Below are 18,640 nucleotides of genomic sequence, written 5' to 3'. Positions count from 1 at the left end.
CGGGGAGCCTTCACTTGCTGCTGTGCGTCTTGACTTTGGTGGCGTTGATGTCGGCCTTGGTCTTCTGGATCCTGGAGAAGATCTCCTTGAAGAGCGCCTTGTACTCGGGCTGGCTCTGCTCCAGCCGCTTGTCCACGGCCTCCACGTGCTGGCTCAGGCTCTTCTCGCCCGCCTTGGCCTCCCCCTGGCCCTCCTCGCTGCCCCGCAGGTCCTTCCACGAGCTGTCCCGGGAGATGGGCCGCGAGGTCTGCACGCCCGCGTGCCGCACCCCCGCCCCGTGCTGCCGGCACTTGCTCAGCAGCTCCTCGTACTTCTCCAGCAGCGCGTGGTACTGCTCATCCACCTCGCGCAGGATGGACATGCCCCGCTTGCGCACGCTGTTGGCGTGCAGCGTGAGGTTGCCCACGTGCCGGCCGGCCGGGTCTTTGGCCACGATGGCGTTGAGAGCCGTGTCGCTGCAGCTCTTGCGCACGGTGTGGCCTGGGGACGCGGCCGGAGAGGAGACCCCGTCCTGGGTGCCCGAGTCGTCCCCGCTGCCCGGCTGGGGGTCGTCGGCTTCAGGCGCCTGGGTGAGGGGCGCCAGCAGGGCCTCGGCCAGGTGGTCCTCCCGGCCCAGCAGGTAGGTCTTCGCCTGCTTCATCTGCTGCAGCTCCAGCAGCTCGGCCTCCAGCTCCTGCACGCGGAGGCGGCAGCCCTCCATCTCGCACAGCCGCCGCTCCAGCTCTGAGTACTCCTGCAGCACCGCCGCGTATTCGTGCTCGGCCCGCTGCTGGCGCTGTCGCTCCTGGCTCACCTGGGAGCGCAGCACTCCCACCAAGGTCTGCAGCCGCTCGTTCTCCTGCTCCAGCGGCCGCGGGCCCAGCTCCAGGGAGGAACTGTGCAGGCGGAAGGCATCCTCGCACCTGGGAGGGAGCAGGGGCAGGTGGGCAGAGGGTGGTGGGCACGGCCAAGGCCCCGGGAGTCCAGCCGCATCTCTCTCCCCGACGGGGCTGGATAGGCTGCCCCACCTAGAGTCGCTCTCGGCCTTTCTACCCCTGCTCTCTGCCCTGGGAGGTTGCCCTTAGCTTCCGCCAGGTTTCCTGGCTCTCTCTTGGGTTCAGCCAATGGGAGGCACTGGCAGGAGGGCCAGGGGGATGGGGGCAGAGGGAGGTCACGGGGAATGTCTCCCCCTGGCCTCCTTTCCTGGTTACTGCAGGCCAGACAGCGCTCTCCCTGCCTTCCAGGTTCCAGTAACCTCCCTTCTCCTGCTCCCTTCAGGCCTCAGGATGGTAACAGCTCCTTGCTACTGCAACCCCAGGGTGCTGCAGTGTCCCCCTGGTCTCCCCACACCTTGCCCACACCTCTTTATTAAGCACTCCTCAGTTACTCTGGGCGGAGGCTATCTGTCTCTTGCCAGGACCTTTATTGAAACACCCACTAAATACACCGTGTGTACAGTATTCTTACATTAGGAAGTCATCCTATTCAAAAGACTTAATGAGAACTGAAAGGTATAGTTAACCCCTCCTGAGTGAGAATTCTGGCTTACTAAACAAACAGGTGAACTTGGATAAGACACATGATCTCGGAGTTTCAATTTCCTCCTCTGAGTAGTGGGGACGATAAATCACACCTTAAGGTACTGCCGTGAGAATTAAATCACTTAGCAGAGTGGTGGGCACACGGCCAGTGCTCACAGGAGCCAGCTGCTGACTGTCGTAGCAACAGGAGAAGCCCCTCCGATCGCCTGGACAATGCGGCAGCTCTCCTTCCCACCTGCTGCGGGGCGCCTCCCCGCCCTTCCCTGCCGTGGTTGGCAGCCCCCGGGCACTCGGAGACACGGTCCAGGGTCCAGGCTGCTGCCCTCGAGTGGCACCCTCACCTACCGGGGGCTGGCGCACAGCTCCTTGAGGCAGGGGAAGGTGTGGATGGTGCGCCGGCGCTCTCGCTTCTCCCGCCGCACTCGCAGTTGCTCCAGGTCCCGCAGCTGCTCCACCTGGGCCTGCAGCTCCTCCACCTGGGTCTGCAGGCGCTCGATGGTCTCTGTCAGCCTGGGGATGGGGTGGGGGACACACGCATGGGAGGGACTTTAAGGGGACGGGGCCAGCCCTCCTCACTGCAGCCCTAGGGGGACTTGGGGGTGGGGGACAAACAGGTGACCTTGAGCCATGCTGCCTGGTGTTGAGGTCAGACAGGGAACTCCTTGTATGCCCAAGGACCCACTCTTTTCGCCCGCCTCCCAGGCCGAGCTGACCATTTCTCCTCCGTGTCTCCTCGGTTCCTTGTACACCCATCTAACCACTTATCACCCTATCAAATAAAATATTTTGCAATAAAATATTTACGTGTCTGCCTTCCCTCCCAGAGGGCGGGACAGTGTCTTTGCATCCCCATCACTGTATTCCCCAGTGCCTAAAACAGAGCCTGGTGTGTAGCTCGTGCTTAAAGAAGGTTTGTGTCCTGAATGTTAAGCCAGCCCAAATCGACAAGGACAAACTCACTACCATCCCAGGTTCCCAGACCGGGGCTTCTGAAAGAAGGAGACTGAGTCACACCCACTGGTCAATACGCACACATGTACACCCAGCCCTGGGCCTCTCCTTGGCCATCCCCAGCCCCCGGCTCCCAGCCCTCCACCCGGCCCTCACCCGTGGATCTTCTGCTGGGCAGCCTTACTCTCCAGCACCAGCTTCTGGTTGGTCAGCTCCAGGTCTCGGGCCGCCAGGTCCAGCTGTTCGTACACTTTGGCGTGCTGATCATTCACGTGCCGCAGCGTGTCCAGCTGTTTGGTCAGGTACTGGGGGTGGGGGTGGGTGAGTAACCTTTCAGAACTGTGTCGGGGAAAATGTCTCCGCCTGGGCCCTCCTCCCACTTCTAGGAACAGGTTTGCTTTGGGGTATTCGTCTGCAGCAGCGGGAGGTGTCAAGATGGTGGTGCAATAGGGCTGCCTGGGACAGTTGTGCAGGTTGTGAACTGCACAAGGCTGTCGGGCCAAGGCTGGGCCTGCTAAGAGGGCACCTTTTCCTAAGGTGCACAAAGGTACACACGGGCCGAGGGGTCCTCGATGGGTGGCGGAGCCTGTGCAGGGCCCGTGTGGCCCCTCACCTCAATCTCCTGCACCTGCTCCTCGTTGGTGGAGTACATCTGCTGCAGAGACTGTTCCAGCTCCTTGTTCCTCTCCAGCAGCGTCTTCCCCAGCTCCGCAGCTAAGTGCAAGTCTGGGGGGGGAGGGGGCGGGGGGGATATGAGCAGCTGAGAATGAAGTTGGAGGACCCCCGCCATTCCTGTTCTGAGCACTCATTCTGGGCTGGGCCTCTGGGGACCCTGAGAGAACCAGGACCCAGGGGCCACCCCTGGGGAGACTCCAGGCCTGGAAGGGGATGTAAGCCACAAGCTAAGCCTGTGCATTGGCTGTCACTTCTGCCTGGAATGTCCTCTCCCCAGACACTCCCAGGGCTCACCCCTCTCTGCCTTTAATGTCACCTTCTCCAGGAGGCCTTCCTCAGACGTTGACGTCATTGACCTCAAAACTGCACCCTGCCCCACGCCCCACTCCCTCCCTGTTTCATTTTTCTCCTGAGCTCATATCACCACCTAATTTACCAAACAATTTGGACCCTTTTCTTGTTCATCTCCCTTGACTAAATCGTAAGCTTACAGGGCAGGGATTCTGCCTGTTTTGGTCACTGATATTCCTAGGACCTAGAACAATGCCTGGCACAGAGCAGGTGAATAAGAAATCTTTTCTGAAAGAATGAGTGAGTGGAATGTGATAAGAGCATCAGCAGACATAGGGGCAAAGTGCCCTGGGATGATAGGTAAGGGAGAGTTCAAGCAGGGGACAGTGGGAATCTCAGGCAATGAGCAGCCTTGGAGTTGGGTTCGGAAGGGCGGCTGGAGCTTACTGAGAGGGGGAGGGGCAGAAGGGCTTGCTGGGTGTTAGAACTGGACACGGCTTCAGGGCTCTTTGGCCCAGGACTTCCCGGGTGGCACGGTGGTTAATCCGCCTGCCAATGCAGGGGACACAGGTTCGATCCCTTGTCTGGGAAGATCCCACATGCCCCGGAGCAACTAAGTCCACATGCCACAACTACTGAGCCTGCGCTCTAGAGTCTGTGAGCCACAACTACCGAGCCCACGTGCCACAACTACTGAAGCCTGCGCACCTAGAGCCTGTGTTCCGCAGCAAGAGAAGCCACTGCAATGAGAAGCCCGCGCACCGCAACAGAGTAGCCCCCGCTCGCAACTGGAGAAAGCTTGTGTGCAGCAACGAAGACCCAACGCAGCCAATAAATAAATATATTTAAAAAAAAAAAAAAGAGAGAGAGAGAGAAAACAGGAAAGTAAAAAATGGTGCAATAAAAATAAATATTAAAAAAAAAAAAGCTCTGGCCCAACCTCCTTATTCTTTGGATGACAGGTTGAAGAGGAAAGAAGAATAACCTACCCAAGGTTTCATTACCTGGGTTACAGCCACATTGGAAGCAGAATTCACATCTCCTCATCCCAGTTGGGTGCCATTAGGTCCTAGTGACACACGCCCCTCTCCAAAACCTTCTCCTTTCCCTGGGCAGCAAAACCAACCTCTTCCCCCAGTAGCCCCGATTCTTGTACCCTGTGGGACCGGAACCTCCTCTCCCCAATCCCAGCCAAAGGTAAATGAACACCTATCAGAGAGGTCGGGAGGGAATCTGGCCTGTCTTTAGGGGGCTGTATCGTGGGGAAGGGGAGGGGTTAGAAGGGAATGGCAGGTGCTGGAATCCCTAAAAATTCTCTCAGTGGGTCTGAAGTTGGGCGAGGTTACCTAGACATTTGGGGTGGATATTTCCCCATACATAGGCCTAACTCCTTTTAGAAGCAAAGGGTAATATATAAAATAGATAACTAATAAGGACCTACTGTATAGCACAGGGAACTCTACACAATACTCTGTAATGACCTATATGGGAAAAGAATCTAAAAAAGAGTAGATATACGTACATGTATAACTGATTCACTTTGTTGTAGAGCAGAAACTAACACAACACTGTAAATCAACTATATGCCAATAAAAATTTTAAAAAGAAACAAAAGTTAACGTTTGTAAATATATTATTATTTATATTTAAATATATAAATATACGTGTAAGGGAAGCCTAGGATCGGATTGTGGTCTCAGAGAGGAGGTCAGATCAACTTATGTTGTGTGCTTGGTGGAAATTCAGCAAGACCACCCCTAGTTCGTGACGAGGGAGGCACGCCAGCTTCCTGCTCTCTGTAACGGGATGGCGGACATTTGGCTCATCCACAAACGCTATCAAGTAATTCATGCATACGTGGAAAAGAACAGACGGTCACACTAACTTTTTTTTTACCCTTGGGAACTGTCAGGTCGTCTGTGACGAGGCCGCTGCTAGGGATGCTACCTCCTGCACTGGTGTGGGAGGACAGGCTCTGTGGGTGGCCTGCATGAAGCCCCTGAAACTTAACCTTGAGTCCAAGGTCAGAGGCAGAGTGAGGAAAGGCCAAGAACAACTGCACTTTATGCTCTTCCTTCCAGGTGAGCATCTGAGCTGTGTGTGTATTCCTACTGCCAGTGGGGTGGGCTGGGGCAGCTGTCATACTGCAAGTCATACTGTAAACCGGGGATATTGAAGGCAGCGAATGTGACCCGGGCCGCTTAGCGATTCCGAGATGCGAGGTGCAGGAAGGGAACACAATAGAAGCGGCTTGGGGAGAATCCCAGAGACTGTCTCAGGGAAAAGGGATCACAAATGCAAGCTAAGCTGGTCCGAGCTGCCAGGAGGGATCATGAGAGACGTCTAGAAGCTGCAGGGCAGGGAGCTGAGTAGAGCCAAGTGCTGGGGAGAGGACACCAGCTAGATGAGGGCTGGGCATGGCTTCGGCTTCGGGGAGGGTGCAGCTCCCTCTGGACCAGAGGGGGAGGGAGTCCTGGGAGTGGGAGGACAGGGGAGCTGGCTAAGCCAGAAGTGGAATCTGGAGTAATGAACAGCCTGTCACAGCCAGATTAATGGTTACACTGGACCAGGCCAGGGAAGGTACTGAGTCTGAACTGGCATCTCCTCTGCCTGGACCCCAGCATTTTCTGGGGTCTCCTGCAGTGGGCTGCAGCAGTTTTGCCCTCTGAATGCCAGCAGAGGTGTTGCCCAGGAGCAATGCCCCAGAGCCCTAGAGAGAATGGCTGGGAGCCAGGGGATGTCTTTGAAGAGAAATCCCGAGATCCTACTGCCCCTCCTGGTTGGGGTCAGGGTGGGACCCCCCCAGACTCCAGAGAAGAGAGGTAGGGAAAGGACAGAGGACACAGGGAAGAAAAGACAAAGATAAAGGGGGCAGAAGGAGGCCAGCTACCACCTGGCAGGGCTGCAGGGGTCCTGTTCACAACCTCCGGGGCACCAACATCAGGAACCCTGGGTGCGCAGAATTGGGGTCCGGTCACCTCCCTCCCCTCGCCATGTCAGAGTTCTCCCCTGAGGCTGAGACTCAAGGTCAGGAGCCCAGGACCTCAATTCTGTGACTCAGCAGTCATCTACTCAGCCTGGAAAGAGGTACCCACAGGGCCGGCCACACCTCGTCCAAGGTGGGGGAGGGAGGCAGGCAGAGAGAGAGAGTGCCAGCGCTTAATAATTAATGGTTTTTTCTATTTTTACTGGTGCTCGTGGCAGTGGGCAGAGGGAACACAGTGAGAAAGGAGGACCCTGTTTGTCCCAGATGCCTGCCTCCACTGGGATGGAACAGCATCAAAGTCAACCAGGAGCCTGATGGGCAAGCATCTGAAAGTAAAGTTGGGGCCCGTCCTCAGGGGAGTTGGGGCTAGCTGAGAAAAACCATGTCTTGGGACACTCAGAGGCAACTTGGGGGCAGCTGGGCGGGAGAGAATTTGGGGATCGGGTGTGGGGAAGGGGGAAGGAACAGGTACCCGATCCCCCACGTGTCTGGCCTTTGGCCCGCGTTCACCCCACCATCCAGCCCTCTGTGCCGGTCCCCATGGGGTGCCGCAGCAGCTGTGCCTGGGACTTCCTCCGACCCCCACCCCGGCACTCCAGGTAATTCCTACTTTGCAGTCATGCGTGGTCTTTTCGCATGGCTCTGTGCCTCGGTACAAGCACCCCCTCCACTTAGACTGCCGGCCTGCTTCCTCTGCCGGGGCGGCGCGGGAGGGCCCTCTTCACCCTCCGGCTCGGAGGGGTGTGTAAGCCTTTACGCATCTCACAGCAGAAGGCCCTCATTTCTGTTCTCACTGTCCGCAGGGGCTCACTGCTGCAGAACCCCTGTCGCTCCGTCACAGGTGCTAGTCTGATCCCATTTCTGCCTCCTCTGCCGGACTGTGGAGGCTGCGAGGGTGGAGATCACGTCCCAGGCTCAGCACAGCACCTGGCCTACGGCAAGCAGACGTTTGGCTTCTGGTGGAAATCTCCAGTGTCTTCTGAGACTGTCTCATTTCTGGTTTCCCTCCTCGTTCCTGGGCTCTGCCTGCTACTCAGGCTACGAGGCAAGGCTGACTGCTGCAGACCAGTAAGGCCAGAAAAGCAGGGGCCTGTGGGGCCCATTCCCAACCCCGGACCCAAAGCATGGCTGCCCGGCCCAGCTGGAATCTCGACATCTCTCTCCCTCTCCGGATGCAGCACATCTCCCACCCCTACTCCCTAGCTCCTTCCTCCCACATCTGGGCCGGGCACAGTGCCAGGGACTCCTTTAGGGGTGCGGGAATGAAACGGGACAGCAACAACAGCAGCATCCGCCCCTAAGGAGGCCATCTTCCCGGGCACTCAGCTTCCAATCTTTCCTTCTAGGCCCGCCTCTTCCATGAAGCCCTCTCACCGCATCCTATCATCCCCACTCAGTTACAAGCCCAACTCTACCTACTCAGGTGCACCCAGGAGGCCAGGGGTGGGACTACTCCCAGCTCCCAGGACAGTGTCTGACACTTAAGTGGAGCCTGATATGTGTTTGTGTAATGTGAGGTTTTGGGGGTAGTTGCCCAGGATGGGGAAGGGGGTTGTTGCAGCCAGGACTGGGCATTTCACGCCAGGCAGGGAGGCTGAGGGTAGCCTCTAGGACACAGAGGTGCGGTCCAGCCCAGCATCCACCCCCCCCACCCCCACCCCATCCTACACTGGTCCCGCAGAGGCTCTGATTAACCCACGGTCCTGAACACAAGGGCAGCGCCTCATCTACCGGCAAATGTGGCCACGTGGGGATATGGGTCAGGGCCGGAAAACAAAGGCTCCAGGATCTGGCTAGATGCCTCACATGAGGGCAAAGGCAGGCGTCTGGGCCCCATGGATGGAGACCCAGAGCAGAGGGTGTCCGCACACACTGAACCAGACTGTGTCCACACCCACCAGGCTTGCTGGGTGACTGTGGTCACTTCTAGAACATGTTTCCTAGCGCCTCCAATTCTGACCATCCAAGAATGAGGCACTTTTCTTGGGAGGAGAGGTTGGATTTGATCTCACCCAGCAGGCCCTGGCCCCGACCCTCTTAGGCCTCCTCCTCCTTCCTGTCCTAACAGCCCCACCCCCTACTTGGAGTGACGTCACCTCGGCCACCTCATCAACCCCCTTCCAGTCGCCCTCTCTGCCTTCAGATGGGAGAGAGGGGAAAGTGACTCCCTGTTTACTCAGGCTCTGATCTGGGGCACTGCTCAGAATGCCCAAATCTGATCCCCTCCAAACCTTGAGCCATTTGGGAGAAGGCCAGCAGGGGAAGGACCAGGGGACTCCTCCCTCTGGAAGGCAGATTGGACTCCTAGTAGCCTCCGCTTCTCCATCGGCAAAGTGCCGGCACCCCCATCACCTCCCAGGGTAGAGGGGAAGGGAGTTGGGGAAACTTTCTAGGAGCTCAGGAATCCTGGCAGGGAAGTGTGCCGCTGGATTTGGAATGGGGATAACTTCCTCCCCCCTTGGCCCCCCAAAACCCCTCTCAGCAAAACAACCAAGGAGCCACCTCCTGACCTCCAAAGACTTCCAGCCAGTACTCTCAGACCCCCCCAACAATACCCGGGGCGCCTGGGCAGTTCCTGCCTCTAAGACGGGGTGGGCGAACTGGCTGAAGTATGCCCCTGTTGTTCGGGCAAAGAGGAAGACCGCTCCCCCCATTTTTGCAGGTCTTCACGCGTTTGGTTCGGGTCTTCCCGGGCAGCGCCCCCTCTCTCCACGTCCCCATTCTCCAGACGCATCTCCTCTCTCAGTCCGGCACGCCGGGTGCAGCCCAGCCCTCCCCGGGGTGGTACCGCCCAACAATGGAGAAGCGGACAGGGGTCGCGGGGCGCGCCCCGCTTTCCTGCCCCCTTTGCTCACCCTGCTCCAGGTCCTGCTGGTCGTACCAGGGCTCCTCTTCCTCTGCGGTGAAGTCCTCCATCCTGGCGGCCCTCCGCATGGCCCCGCAGGCGGCGGGCTGCAATTGGGCGCTGCGGCGGCGCGGCTCAGGGCCGGGGCGCGGGGCCCGGGACAATGCGGCGGAGGCGGGCCGAGCCTCCCGCGTCGCGGACTCGGGCTGCAGTGCCCCCGCCCGCGCCGCGCCCCCTCGCCATCGGCCGTCGGCCTGGCGCCCACAGGGGGCTGGCTCGCTGCCGCGGTCTGGCCCGGCTGGGGTCCTGCAGAGCCCGGGGCACCGGGCGGCGGCTGCACAAAGGGTGGAGGGGCGGGGACGGCGGGCGGGACGGCGGCAAGGAGGGCCCAAGCCCGGCCGGCAGGTCTGGGGCGCTAGGAGCGAGCGGGTGCCGCGGCGGGCGCCCCCTGCCCGACTCCGGCCAGCGCTGCCCCCCGCCCGCCCGGCGACACCAGGAGCCGCCGCTGCATCTTGGCGGGGTCCGCCCCGCGCTTCCCGAGCGGCCCGCTTCGCGGGGCGGGGCCAAGCGCCGATGGCCAATCAGGAGACGTATGCAAAACTGGAGGCGGGGCCGAGGGCGGTATCTCCGCAGCGTCGAGGTTCGGCTGCTGCTGAACCAACCCCACCTTCCCTTCACCGTCGACTCCAGTTTACATCTCAATGCCTAAAATCATTTTATTTTGTTTACCTATTGTTGTCTCTCTCTCCCTGTAGATCTCCTGAAAGCAAGGATCTTGTCGCTCTTGTTCACAGCTGGCTCTTCAGTGCCTAGAGCAGGCTGACCTACTGCTACCTTCCACGGACACTCTTTGAATGAATGAAAATTAATCAAAAATTACCTTTAAGGGCTTCCCTGGTGGCGCAGTGGTTGAGAGTCCGCCTGCCGATGCAGGGGACTCGGGTTTGTGCCCCGGTCCGGGAGGATCCCACATGCCGCGGAGCGGCTGGGCCCGTGGGCCATGGCCGCTGAGCCTGCGCGTCCGGGGCAAAAAAAAAAAAAAAAAAATTACCTTTAAGAAATTGTGTTTAAATGCCTGTGGCCTGAAACCTCACTCCAGGAGTGGTGCACTTTGACTGTTACCTCCATTCTGGGCCTTTCCCTTTGAGGTCCTGTTTCCCTCTCCCTGGGATTCATATCCTATACCCAACTATACCCATTAAACTATATAAGTGTCACTTATCCGAGCATTCTTTCCTTAAAGGAGTTTTCAGACTCAAGTATACATGTAACTCACTTTTATTAGGCCCCACCATGTGCTGGTACTGTTGAAGCACCCTGAGTATAACCGACTCTGAATCTATGTGGCAAATACATCAAACAAAGGACTTGTATCCAGAATATAGAAAGAACACCTGCGAATCCACAAGAAAAAGAAAAACAGCCCAGTAGAAAAGTGGGTAAAAGACTTAACCAACACTTCACAAATGACCAAAGTGACCCAATCAACATGTGACAAGTTGTTGAACTTCTTGAGAAGGAGCCACGGTTGTTTCTGTAACAAATTACCCCAAATTTAGTGGCTTGAAACAACACACACTTATTATCTTACAGTTTTGTAAGTTAGAAGATTGACATGGCTCTTGAAGACTGAAATCTAGTTGTTTGCAAGGCTTTGTTCCCTTCTGGAGGCTCCAGGGAAGGGTCTCTTTCCTTGCCTCTTCCAACTTTGAGAGAGGCTGCCCACGTTGCATGGCTCATGACTCCCTTTTCCCATCTTGAACGCCATCAACAGCAGGTGACCCTTCTCACACTGGATCACTCTGACTTGTCCTGCCACCTTCTTCCACTTTTAAAGACCCTGTGATTACATTGGGCCCACCTGGATAATCCAGCATAATTTTCCCATCTCAAGATCCTTAATTTAACCACATCTGCAAAATTCCTTTTGCCATGTGAAGTAACATATTCAAAGATTCTGGGGATTAGGTTATGGATATCTTTGGGGGTCAGGATTCCATTTACATAAAGTTCAAAATTGGCAAAACGAATCTAATCAGGATAGTATTTGGCCTTGGGGAGACGTGGGGGAACTCTGAGGGGCCAGGAGTGTTTTATTTCCTGATCTGGGTGTTGGTTACACACAGGTGTGTTCATTTGTGAACATCATTGACCCGTATACTTACGTGCACTTTTCTGAATGTTATACTTTAATAGAATAGTTTACTCAAGAAGAAGGAAAAAAACACCCTATGGCTAAGACATGGGTAGTTTCTGCTCTCGTGTAGCTTACATTCTAGTGGGGATAAATAAGTGATTACAACCTGCAATGTGCTGTGAAGGAAATTAACAGGCTTCTGTGAGAGAGTCTGGGGGGAAGGTTCAGGAAAGACTTCCCTTAGAAGGTGACATCTAAGCTGATACCTAAAGGATAAGATGGTGCCAGCCATGCCAAGCTCTGGGGGGAGGGTGTTCCAGGCAGAGGAGACAGCAAGATCAAAGGCCCTAAGAGCTCGACATATGTTAGAAACTGATGGAAGCCCAGCATAGCTGGAGTGGAGAGGATAGAAGACAGATGAACTGGAGTTAGGCCCATGGGAAGGAGTTGGGATTTTTTTTTTGTTCCCAAGTACACAGAGAGAACCAATAAAAGGCTTTTCGTTTTCAGTTGTGAAATATCACTAGCAATTTTGGAGCATGGATTGGAGGGGGGCAAGAGTGGAAGCAAGAAGACCAGTTTGGAGGCTTTTGCAATCATCTAGAAGGGAGGTAACAGTGTGATGCGCAAGGCTGGTGGTAGTAGAAATGGAGCAAGATGAGAAATATTTGAGGTGTAGAACTAAGATGTGCAGATGAATTGACTGAAGAATCAGAGTGATGCCTTAGACGTCCGGCTTCAGTAACTGGGTGACAGTGATGCCATTTATTGAGATGGGGACAAAATGAATCTAAGGGACGAACACGTTGGGTGGCTGTTCCACAGGGATCTGGTCACATTCCAAAAGCACCAAATCCCTTCCCATTCGTTCATTTCTTCATTCTGCAGCTGTGTGGAAATGTACCCACAGGAGCCAGGGAGTTTAAGGAGTCCCCAGAGGAGAGAAGAGGCAAAGGGCTGAGGGCCACGTCCTGTGCAGCGAGGATGATAGCAATGAAAGGCAACCCTTCAACCTGAAAAGTCACCGCCAACGCCTACAGCTAAGGATGGTTTCAGCGATGCCTTAGAAGACCCCCATGTTTGAAAACATCCAGCTCCTGGGTCATCTCTCAGCTTTTGGCCTTTACCACACTGACCACACCCTCAGCATGACCAAAATACCCTCCCTCCCTGTGGACACCCTCTCCCTGCCCCAACCACAGAAGCATTGCCTGGCAGGGATAAATAAATGTCACAAAGGCTGAATTCTTATTGCTGCCTGAGCACGGGGTGGAGTGATTCAGGCTGGAGTCCCTGGATCTCATGAGGCTGGTGTGGGGTGGGAGTGAGCTGAAGCTGGGCAACCAACTCTGCCGGGTTGGTGGAGCCTCCCTGTCCCCTCTGCAGGGGACAGAGGGTAGAGGCTGGGTGGCTGAGAGGTGTGGTGCCTGCTGTCTGCCAGGCCTGTGCTGGGCCCTTTGCCTTGGTTGGTTCACCAGTGGTGCCCAGTGGGACCACTCCCAGTGCCTTCAGGGCAGACTTGGTATTTCCTAAACTATGCTGTGAGGAGGAAAATCAGATCTACCTTTTATTTTTTGCGGTACGCGGGCCTCTCACTGTTGTGGCCTCTCCCGTTGCGGAGCACAGGCTCCGGACGCGCAGGCTCAGCGGCCATGGCTCACGGGCCCAGCCGCTCCGTGGCATGTGGGATCTTCCCGGACCGAGGCACGAACCCACGTCCCCTGCATCGGCAGGCGGACTCTCAACCACTGCGCTACCAGGGAAGCCCCAGATCTACCTCTGAAGAAGGAAATTCCTCAGCTTCCCTGAGCTACCAGCCAACACGCCCTGGGATCCATTTCTGGCCTTTCCTCTAAGCAGGGCAGAGTCAAGCCCAGGGGTGGGAAGTATAAACTACCCGACCTTGGTAACCCTCAGAGCCTGGTACCTCATCTGCGTGTCAAGCAGACCTATTTCGTGGTGTTCCTTGTCAGGGGCATCAAGACTCGATGCTGATGGTCAGAGCCTCGGTGGATTCGATGTCCCCTCAGCCTTGGGCACTATGATTCCCCTGGGGTCAGTTTCACACTCGGGCGACCAGGAGCGCTCCCCGAGCTCTCACCTGAGCTCCTGAGAAATGCAAGCCCAGATGCTGGATTTGGGACCAAAGCACAGGTACGGAACCCCGGGAGAGCTAGGATCCGGGACTTGAAGATGTAACCGCCCTCCCCGAAGAGAGTGAGCGCTGCCCCCTCCACCCCCAGCCCAGCCCAGCCCAGCCCAGCCCAGCCCACCGGAAATGACGGCGCGTGCGCAGGCAGCACTGACGTTAGAGAGTCCCGGCGCTCCCAGTCACACGGGTCACCCTGGGGGAGGGGCAGGGTGCCCAGCCCGCGCCTCTGGGCCTTCGGGGCATCCACTGACACCACACGCTGCTCACCTTGGGTGCTCCCACCCCTGCAGGCCGCGCTCCCCTCCCTGTCCCCGGACCCGTGATTTTAGCGCTGGGCTTACATTGCACTGAATGATATTGCCGCATCTGTCCTCTCCACCATTCTGAGGTCAGCGCCTGGCGGGGAAAGGCACTCAGTACATTTCAATGAGCGAGGTCATCTGGAGTCCAACCCCCTTTCCCCCGTACACCATCGGAGTGTGTCCCAGACAATGTCTGTTCTGAAAGGGGAATTATGTTAGAGTCTCACAAGTCCTTGCGGTCAGGAAGTGCTTCTGTGTGTCTACCCCCAAATCCCTGCAGTTTAAACCCTCCAGGCCTGTCATCAGCACCCTTATGCTGAGGGTGTCCCTCCTGTGGGGTCATTCTTACTTTTCCTCCTTTGATACCTCCTCATGGAGTTGTTGGGAGGGGCTGTAAACTCTTGGTCTGAGTTAACACAGGCCAAGGGCTTAGAACAGTGACGGGGCCATATGAACGCTATTCAGTGTTTGCTCTTAGCATCATTATTATTGTAACTTTTTTACCTGGAGGATCCACTCCTTGCCTGTCACTACCCCTCTTCTGGCGGGGCTCCCGACGGGGGTGCTGGGGAGACTGTCCAGGGACTTTACCTTCCTGGTGGGGGGTCACGGGGGCAGGCCTGAGACACAGGCCTAAGAGAGCTGTGGAGAAGCTCCAGGCACATTTGCTCACTGCTGGCTGCCTGGGCTCCCACTGCAGCACAGCACTCGGTCCACTGTATGGGATCCAGCTCGCTCCCAGCAGACTAAAAGCTCCTTGAGGGCAGGGACTCCAGCTGGCACATAGCAGGTGCCTGATGAAGGAACAAATGGATACTCTAAACCCAGTGGCAGAATCATATTCCTTGGCCCACCTTCTTTATCCATCTCCACCCCAGAACAGATCCGCTTGCCCTACCTGAAAGGCTCCTAAAGGCACTAAAAAATGAATCTGAAAAACAGTGGGTGAAAATGTGCCTTTCCTATTGACTGAAGTGGATTCCCAAAGTGGCTCCATCTTCTGTGATCGCCCAGGAGTTCTCTTCATTCAGTTATCCACTGTGTGCTAGGCCAGTGCTAGGTGCTGGGGATGTAGAGAACAAGACAGACCCAGCCCTGGCTCTCATGAAGCTTGCATCTCAGTAGAAGAGGCAGACCTAAATCAAGCAAAAAGGCAAAAACATTTAAGATGGTGGTAAAAGTTTTAGGAAACACACTGAAGGATGAACTAACAACAGCTGGGGATGGGAAATCTCTCAGGGAAAGAGACGTTTAAGATAGGACCCTAAAGCATGAGAAGGGGACAGCCGCGTGAAGAGTGGGAGGAGTGATGTCTCAGTCAGAAGGAACAACTTGTACAGAGATCCCGGGAAGAAAGAGCTTAGAGGGTCTGAGGAAATAAAGGAAGACCAGTGTGGGTGGAACCTGGGGCTTGGGGGAGGGGGAGCAGGGCCCAGATCATGCAGGGCCTTGGAGGTCACAGTGGGACCCGGAGAGAATTGACCCTAACAATGGGCTCCGAGGTGTTTTCAGTGGGGGAGAGTCGTGAGCTGCGGTTCACAATTCCTCAGGCTGCTCTGCAGGGAATAGATTAGGGGAGGCAGGAGTGGTGGCTGTGGTAGACAGGAGATGGTGGGGGCCCTGGCAAAGGTGAGGGCGGCAGAGATGAGGGAGGTAGAACTTGTGATATATACGTCTGGGGGATGACATCATCGGGTCTTGGTGACGGACTGGAGGAGGGGTTGACAAGAGCTGACACTGGATTTCTCGTTTGAGAACGTGGGAGATGTCATTTACTGAGATGAGAAGACGTAAAGACAAACGTTCGGAGAGAGATGGATTGGGCTTGGGAGGAGGAAGTGTGGAGGATAGAATCGCCCACAATGTGGCAGTTTCAAACGTGGCGCCAACTTCTTTGACATGTTTTCCACGGGGAGGTGGGTCCCCTCCCCTTGAATCTGGAAGGCTTGTGATTGCTTTACCAATAGAGTATGGTAGAAGTGACTATATGTATTATTCCCAGGCTGGGTACCAAATGGCCATGCAGCTTCCTCCTCTTTCTCGAGGGACACCCTTGAAAATCATTTATTTATTTATTTATTGACTGCGCCACACAACATATGGGATCTCAGTTCCCTGACCAGGGATTGAACCCATGCCCCTGCAGTGGAAGCGCAGAGTCCTAACCACTGGACACCAGGGAATTTTCCCTAAATCACCCCTTGATTAAACTCAATTTGGCTGATCTGTCCACTTGTCCATGGGTGACCAATAACATGTCAGTGCCACCTGGAGTTCCTGGTTGCAAACCACAGGAATGGCTCGGAACAATAGGCAAGACCAAAGCGTTCACAATTAATCCCTTGGAATGGTCGGTTAGCACCTGCTCTTGGTGTTTGTATTTTTTATTGAAGTGTAATTTACATACAGTAAAATTCACCCCTTTTAGGTGTATAGTTATATGAATTTGACAAACATATACAGTCATGGAACCAGCACCACAGTCAAACCATAGAATGTTTTCATCACTCCACAAAGTCTCCTCATACCCTTTCAACGGTCAGTCCCCTCAGCCTGCTCCAGCCCACGGCAACCAGTGATCTGTTCTCTGTCCCTATATTTTGCCTTTTCCAGAATATCATATAAATGATATAACACAGTATGTTGCCTTCTGTGTCTGACACAGCGCTTTTTTTTTTTTTAAATACATGGACTCCGATATTTTTTTTTAATTTTTAAAAATTTACTTATTTTTGGCTGTGTTGGGTCTTCGTTTCTGTGCGAGGGCTTTCTCTAGTTGCTGCAAGCAGGGGCCATTCTTCTTTGCGGTGCGCGGGCCTCTCACCATCGCGGCCTCTCTTGTTGTGGAGCACAGGCTCCAGACCCGCGGGCTCAGTAGTTGTGGCTCACGGGCCTAGCTGCTCTGCGGCATGTGGGATCTTCCCAGACCAGGGCTCGAACCCGTGTCCCCTGCATCGGCAGGCAGATTCTCAACCACTGTGCCACCAGGGAAGCCCCGGACGCAGCGATTTTGAGATTCATCCACATTCTTGCTACCTGTACCAGTGGTTTGTTTCTTTTTATTGCTGAGGACTAGTCCCATTGTATGGATGAACCACAATCTGCTGATTCACTAGATGATGGACATTTGGGTTGTTTCCAGGTTTTGGTGATTATGAATGAAATTGTTATATGCATTACACAGGCTTTTTGTGTGGATATATGTTTTCATTTCTCCTCGGGAGATACCAAAAGTGGGATTATTGGGTTGTATAGTAATTGTATATTTAACTTTTATTTTTATTTTTGGCCTCGGGATCTTAGTTCCCCGACCGGGGATCGAACCCATGCCCCCTGCATTTGAAAGGTGGAGTCTTAACCCCTGGACTGCCTGGGAAGTCCCTATATTTAACTTTAGAAGAAAATATAAATGCTCCCCATCCTCACCAGTATTTGTATCCTCAGGTTTTGTTTTCGTTTTTAACCTATTCGAATAGTTATGTAATAGTTATTGTATTGTGCCTTCAATTTGCATCTCCCTAATGAATAAGATTCAGAGTTTTTAATGTCACTCTGGCCTGGACTGGGGCTGGTGATTTGTAGGGTGGACTTGATTTTTTTTTAACGCCAAATAAAGGTACTATTCATTTGTTATCTTGAAGTGATTAGAAAAGCCATGGAGCGTGTCCAAGATTTCATCCAGGGCAGGGAAAACCCACCTCTGGAGCAAGGACAGAGCTATCCTGTCCAGTCTGCTCATTCAGTGACATGGTGACATCCCTGTCTCCCTCCTCCCTACCTCCACACCTGTCCTACCCTGCCTTTGTGCCTAGACGGTGCACCCTTCATTTTTTACTCGTGGAGTTCCAGTTTAAGCTAAATGTCACCTCCTTTTGAAGCAGCTAGGATTTCTAGAAGCTTCCAGACACACCATGTAAGACGATATTATTGAAAAAATGCAGCCTCTTTTGGGGCCAGAGTTGAATTTGCTTTTTTGGCTTTGTTCCTTACCAGTTATGTGACTTTGGACAACTTAACTGCTTTGAGCCTCAGTTTCCCCCAGTGTAAAATGGGTATAATACCTATCTCAGAGGTAGGTTTTTGTTGTGTAAGAGATGTTGTTGTCACTATTATTATTATTATTAATTTGCCTCTATCAAAGCCTCACTGGGCTGAACCATGGTTAATTCGTTCCTTGTTTCTCTCCTTAGCTAATTGCTCTTAAAGGGCAGACCCTGTTACTTAAGCCCCCTCTGCCCCCACCCCTGACACAGTGTTGGTAAATACTAGTCCCTCAACCTATTTGTTGAAATGGATGAACCTAAAAGGGTTCTCAGGGAACACAGGTGGCCAGAAAGGAGTTGTGGGACTCGGAGGGACCTCGCGCTCTCATTAGACCGCGGAGCTGCTTTCTTGGAGCAGGGGCACTGAATCAGGGCTTCTCTTCCACAGAACGGAAGGCTGAGGGCTTGTGACTGCAATAACAGCCGGGCCGTCTGGACATGTGGGTTTGACAGGTCAGAAAAAGGGGAACTAAAAGAGAGGATGCTCAGAATGCGAGTACAGGGACTGACAAGGAAGAAACGGGAGAGGGCTGGCTTTGAAAGTGTGGGCCCAGTGATGGCGTGGGGACCAATGGTGAGGATGGGGGCAGGGGACGGGAGGCTGGGAGGGTTGCGGGCCCCGGGGGCTGGGTGGAAATGGGAGAGACCGAGCGGGGATAACGCTGCCACGCAGAAGAAAGGTCGCAGAGGCAACCGGTCCGGCTGGGAAAGACCCGGGGAGTGGGGCAGCAGTGGATC

At 54.8% G+C, this 18,640-nt stretch overlaps 1 protein-coding gene across 1 annotated transcript; it reads right to left on the bottom strand.

Moving 5' to 3' along the window:
• Positions 1-10: 10 nt before the first annotated feature.
• On the bottom strand, positions 11-9,357 carry CDR2L (cerebellar degeneration related protein 2 like). Its single transcript, XM_065897648.1, has 5 exons — positions 9,279-9,357; positions 3,085-3,197; positions 2,628-2,776; positions 1,866-2,030; positions 11-902 (listed from the first exon to the last, which is right to left on the bottom strand). The coding sequence occupies exons 1-5, from the start codon at positions 9,355-9,357 to the stop codon at positions 11-13; spliced, it is 1,398 nt and encodes a 465-aa protein (XP_065753720.1).
• Positions 9,358-18,640: the final 9,283 nt, after the last annotated feature.

Source organism: Phocoena phocoena, chromosome 19 (assembly GCF_963924675.1).
Source record: "Phocoena phocoena chromosome 19, mPhoPho1.1, whole genome shotgun sequence".
Classification (NCBI taxonomy): domain Eukaryota; kingdom Metazoa; phylum Chordata; class Mammalia; order Artiodactyla; family Phocoenidae; genus Phocoena; species Phocoena phocoena.
This window is presented reverse-complemented; position numbering and strand designations above follow the sequence as displayed.

What these genes read in the sequence shown, in the direction of transcription:
- CDR2L (XM_065897648.1), bottom strand. Translation starts at nt 9,357, where the DNA reads ATGCGGAGGGCCGCCAGGATGGAGGACTTCACCGCAGAGGAAGAGGAG. An exon ending in CCAGCAGGACCTGGAGCAGG is followed by an intron (nt 3,198 to 9,278) that starts GTGAGCAAAGGG and finishes CTCCCCCCCCAG; the next exon opens with ACTTGCACTTAGCTGCGGAG. An exon ending in AGCAGGTGCAGGAGATTGAG is followed by an intron (nt 2,777 to 3,084) that starts GTGAGGGGCCAC and finishes CCCCACCCCCAG; the next exon opens with TACCTGACCAAACAGCTGGA.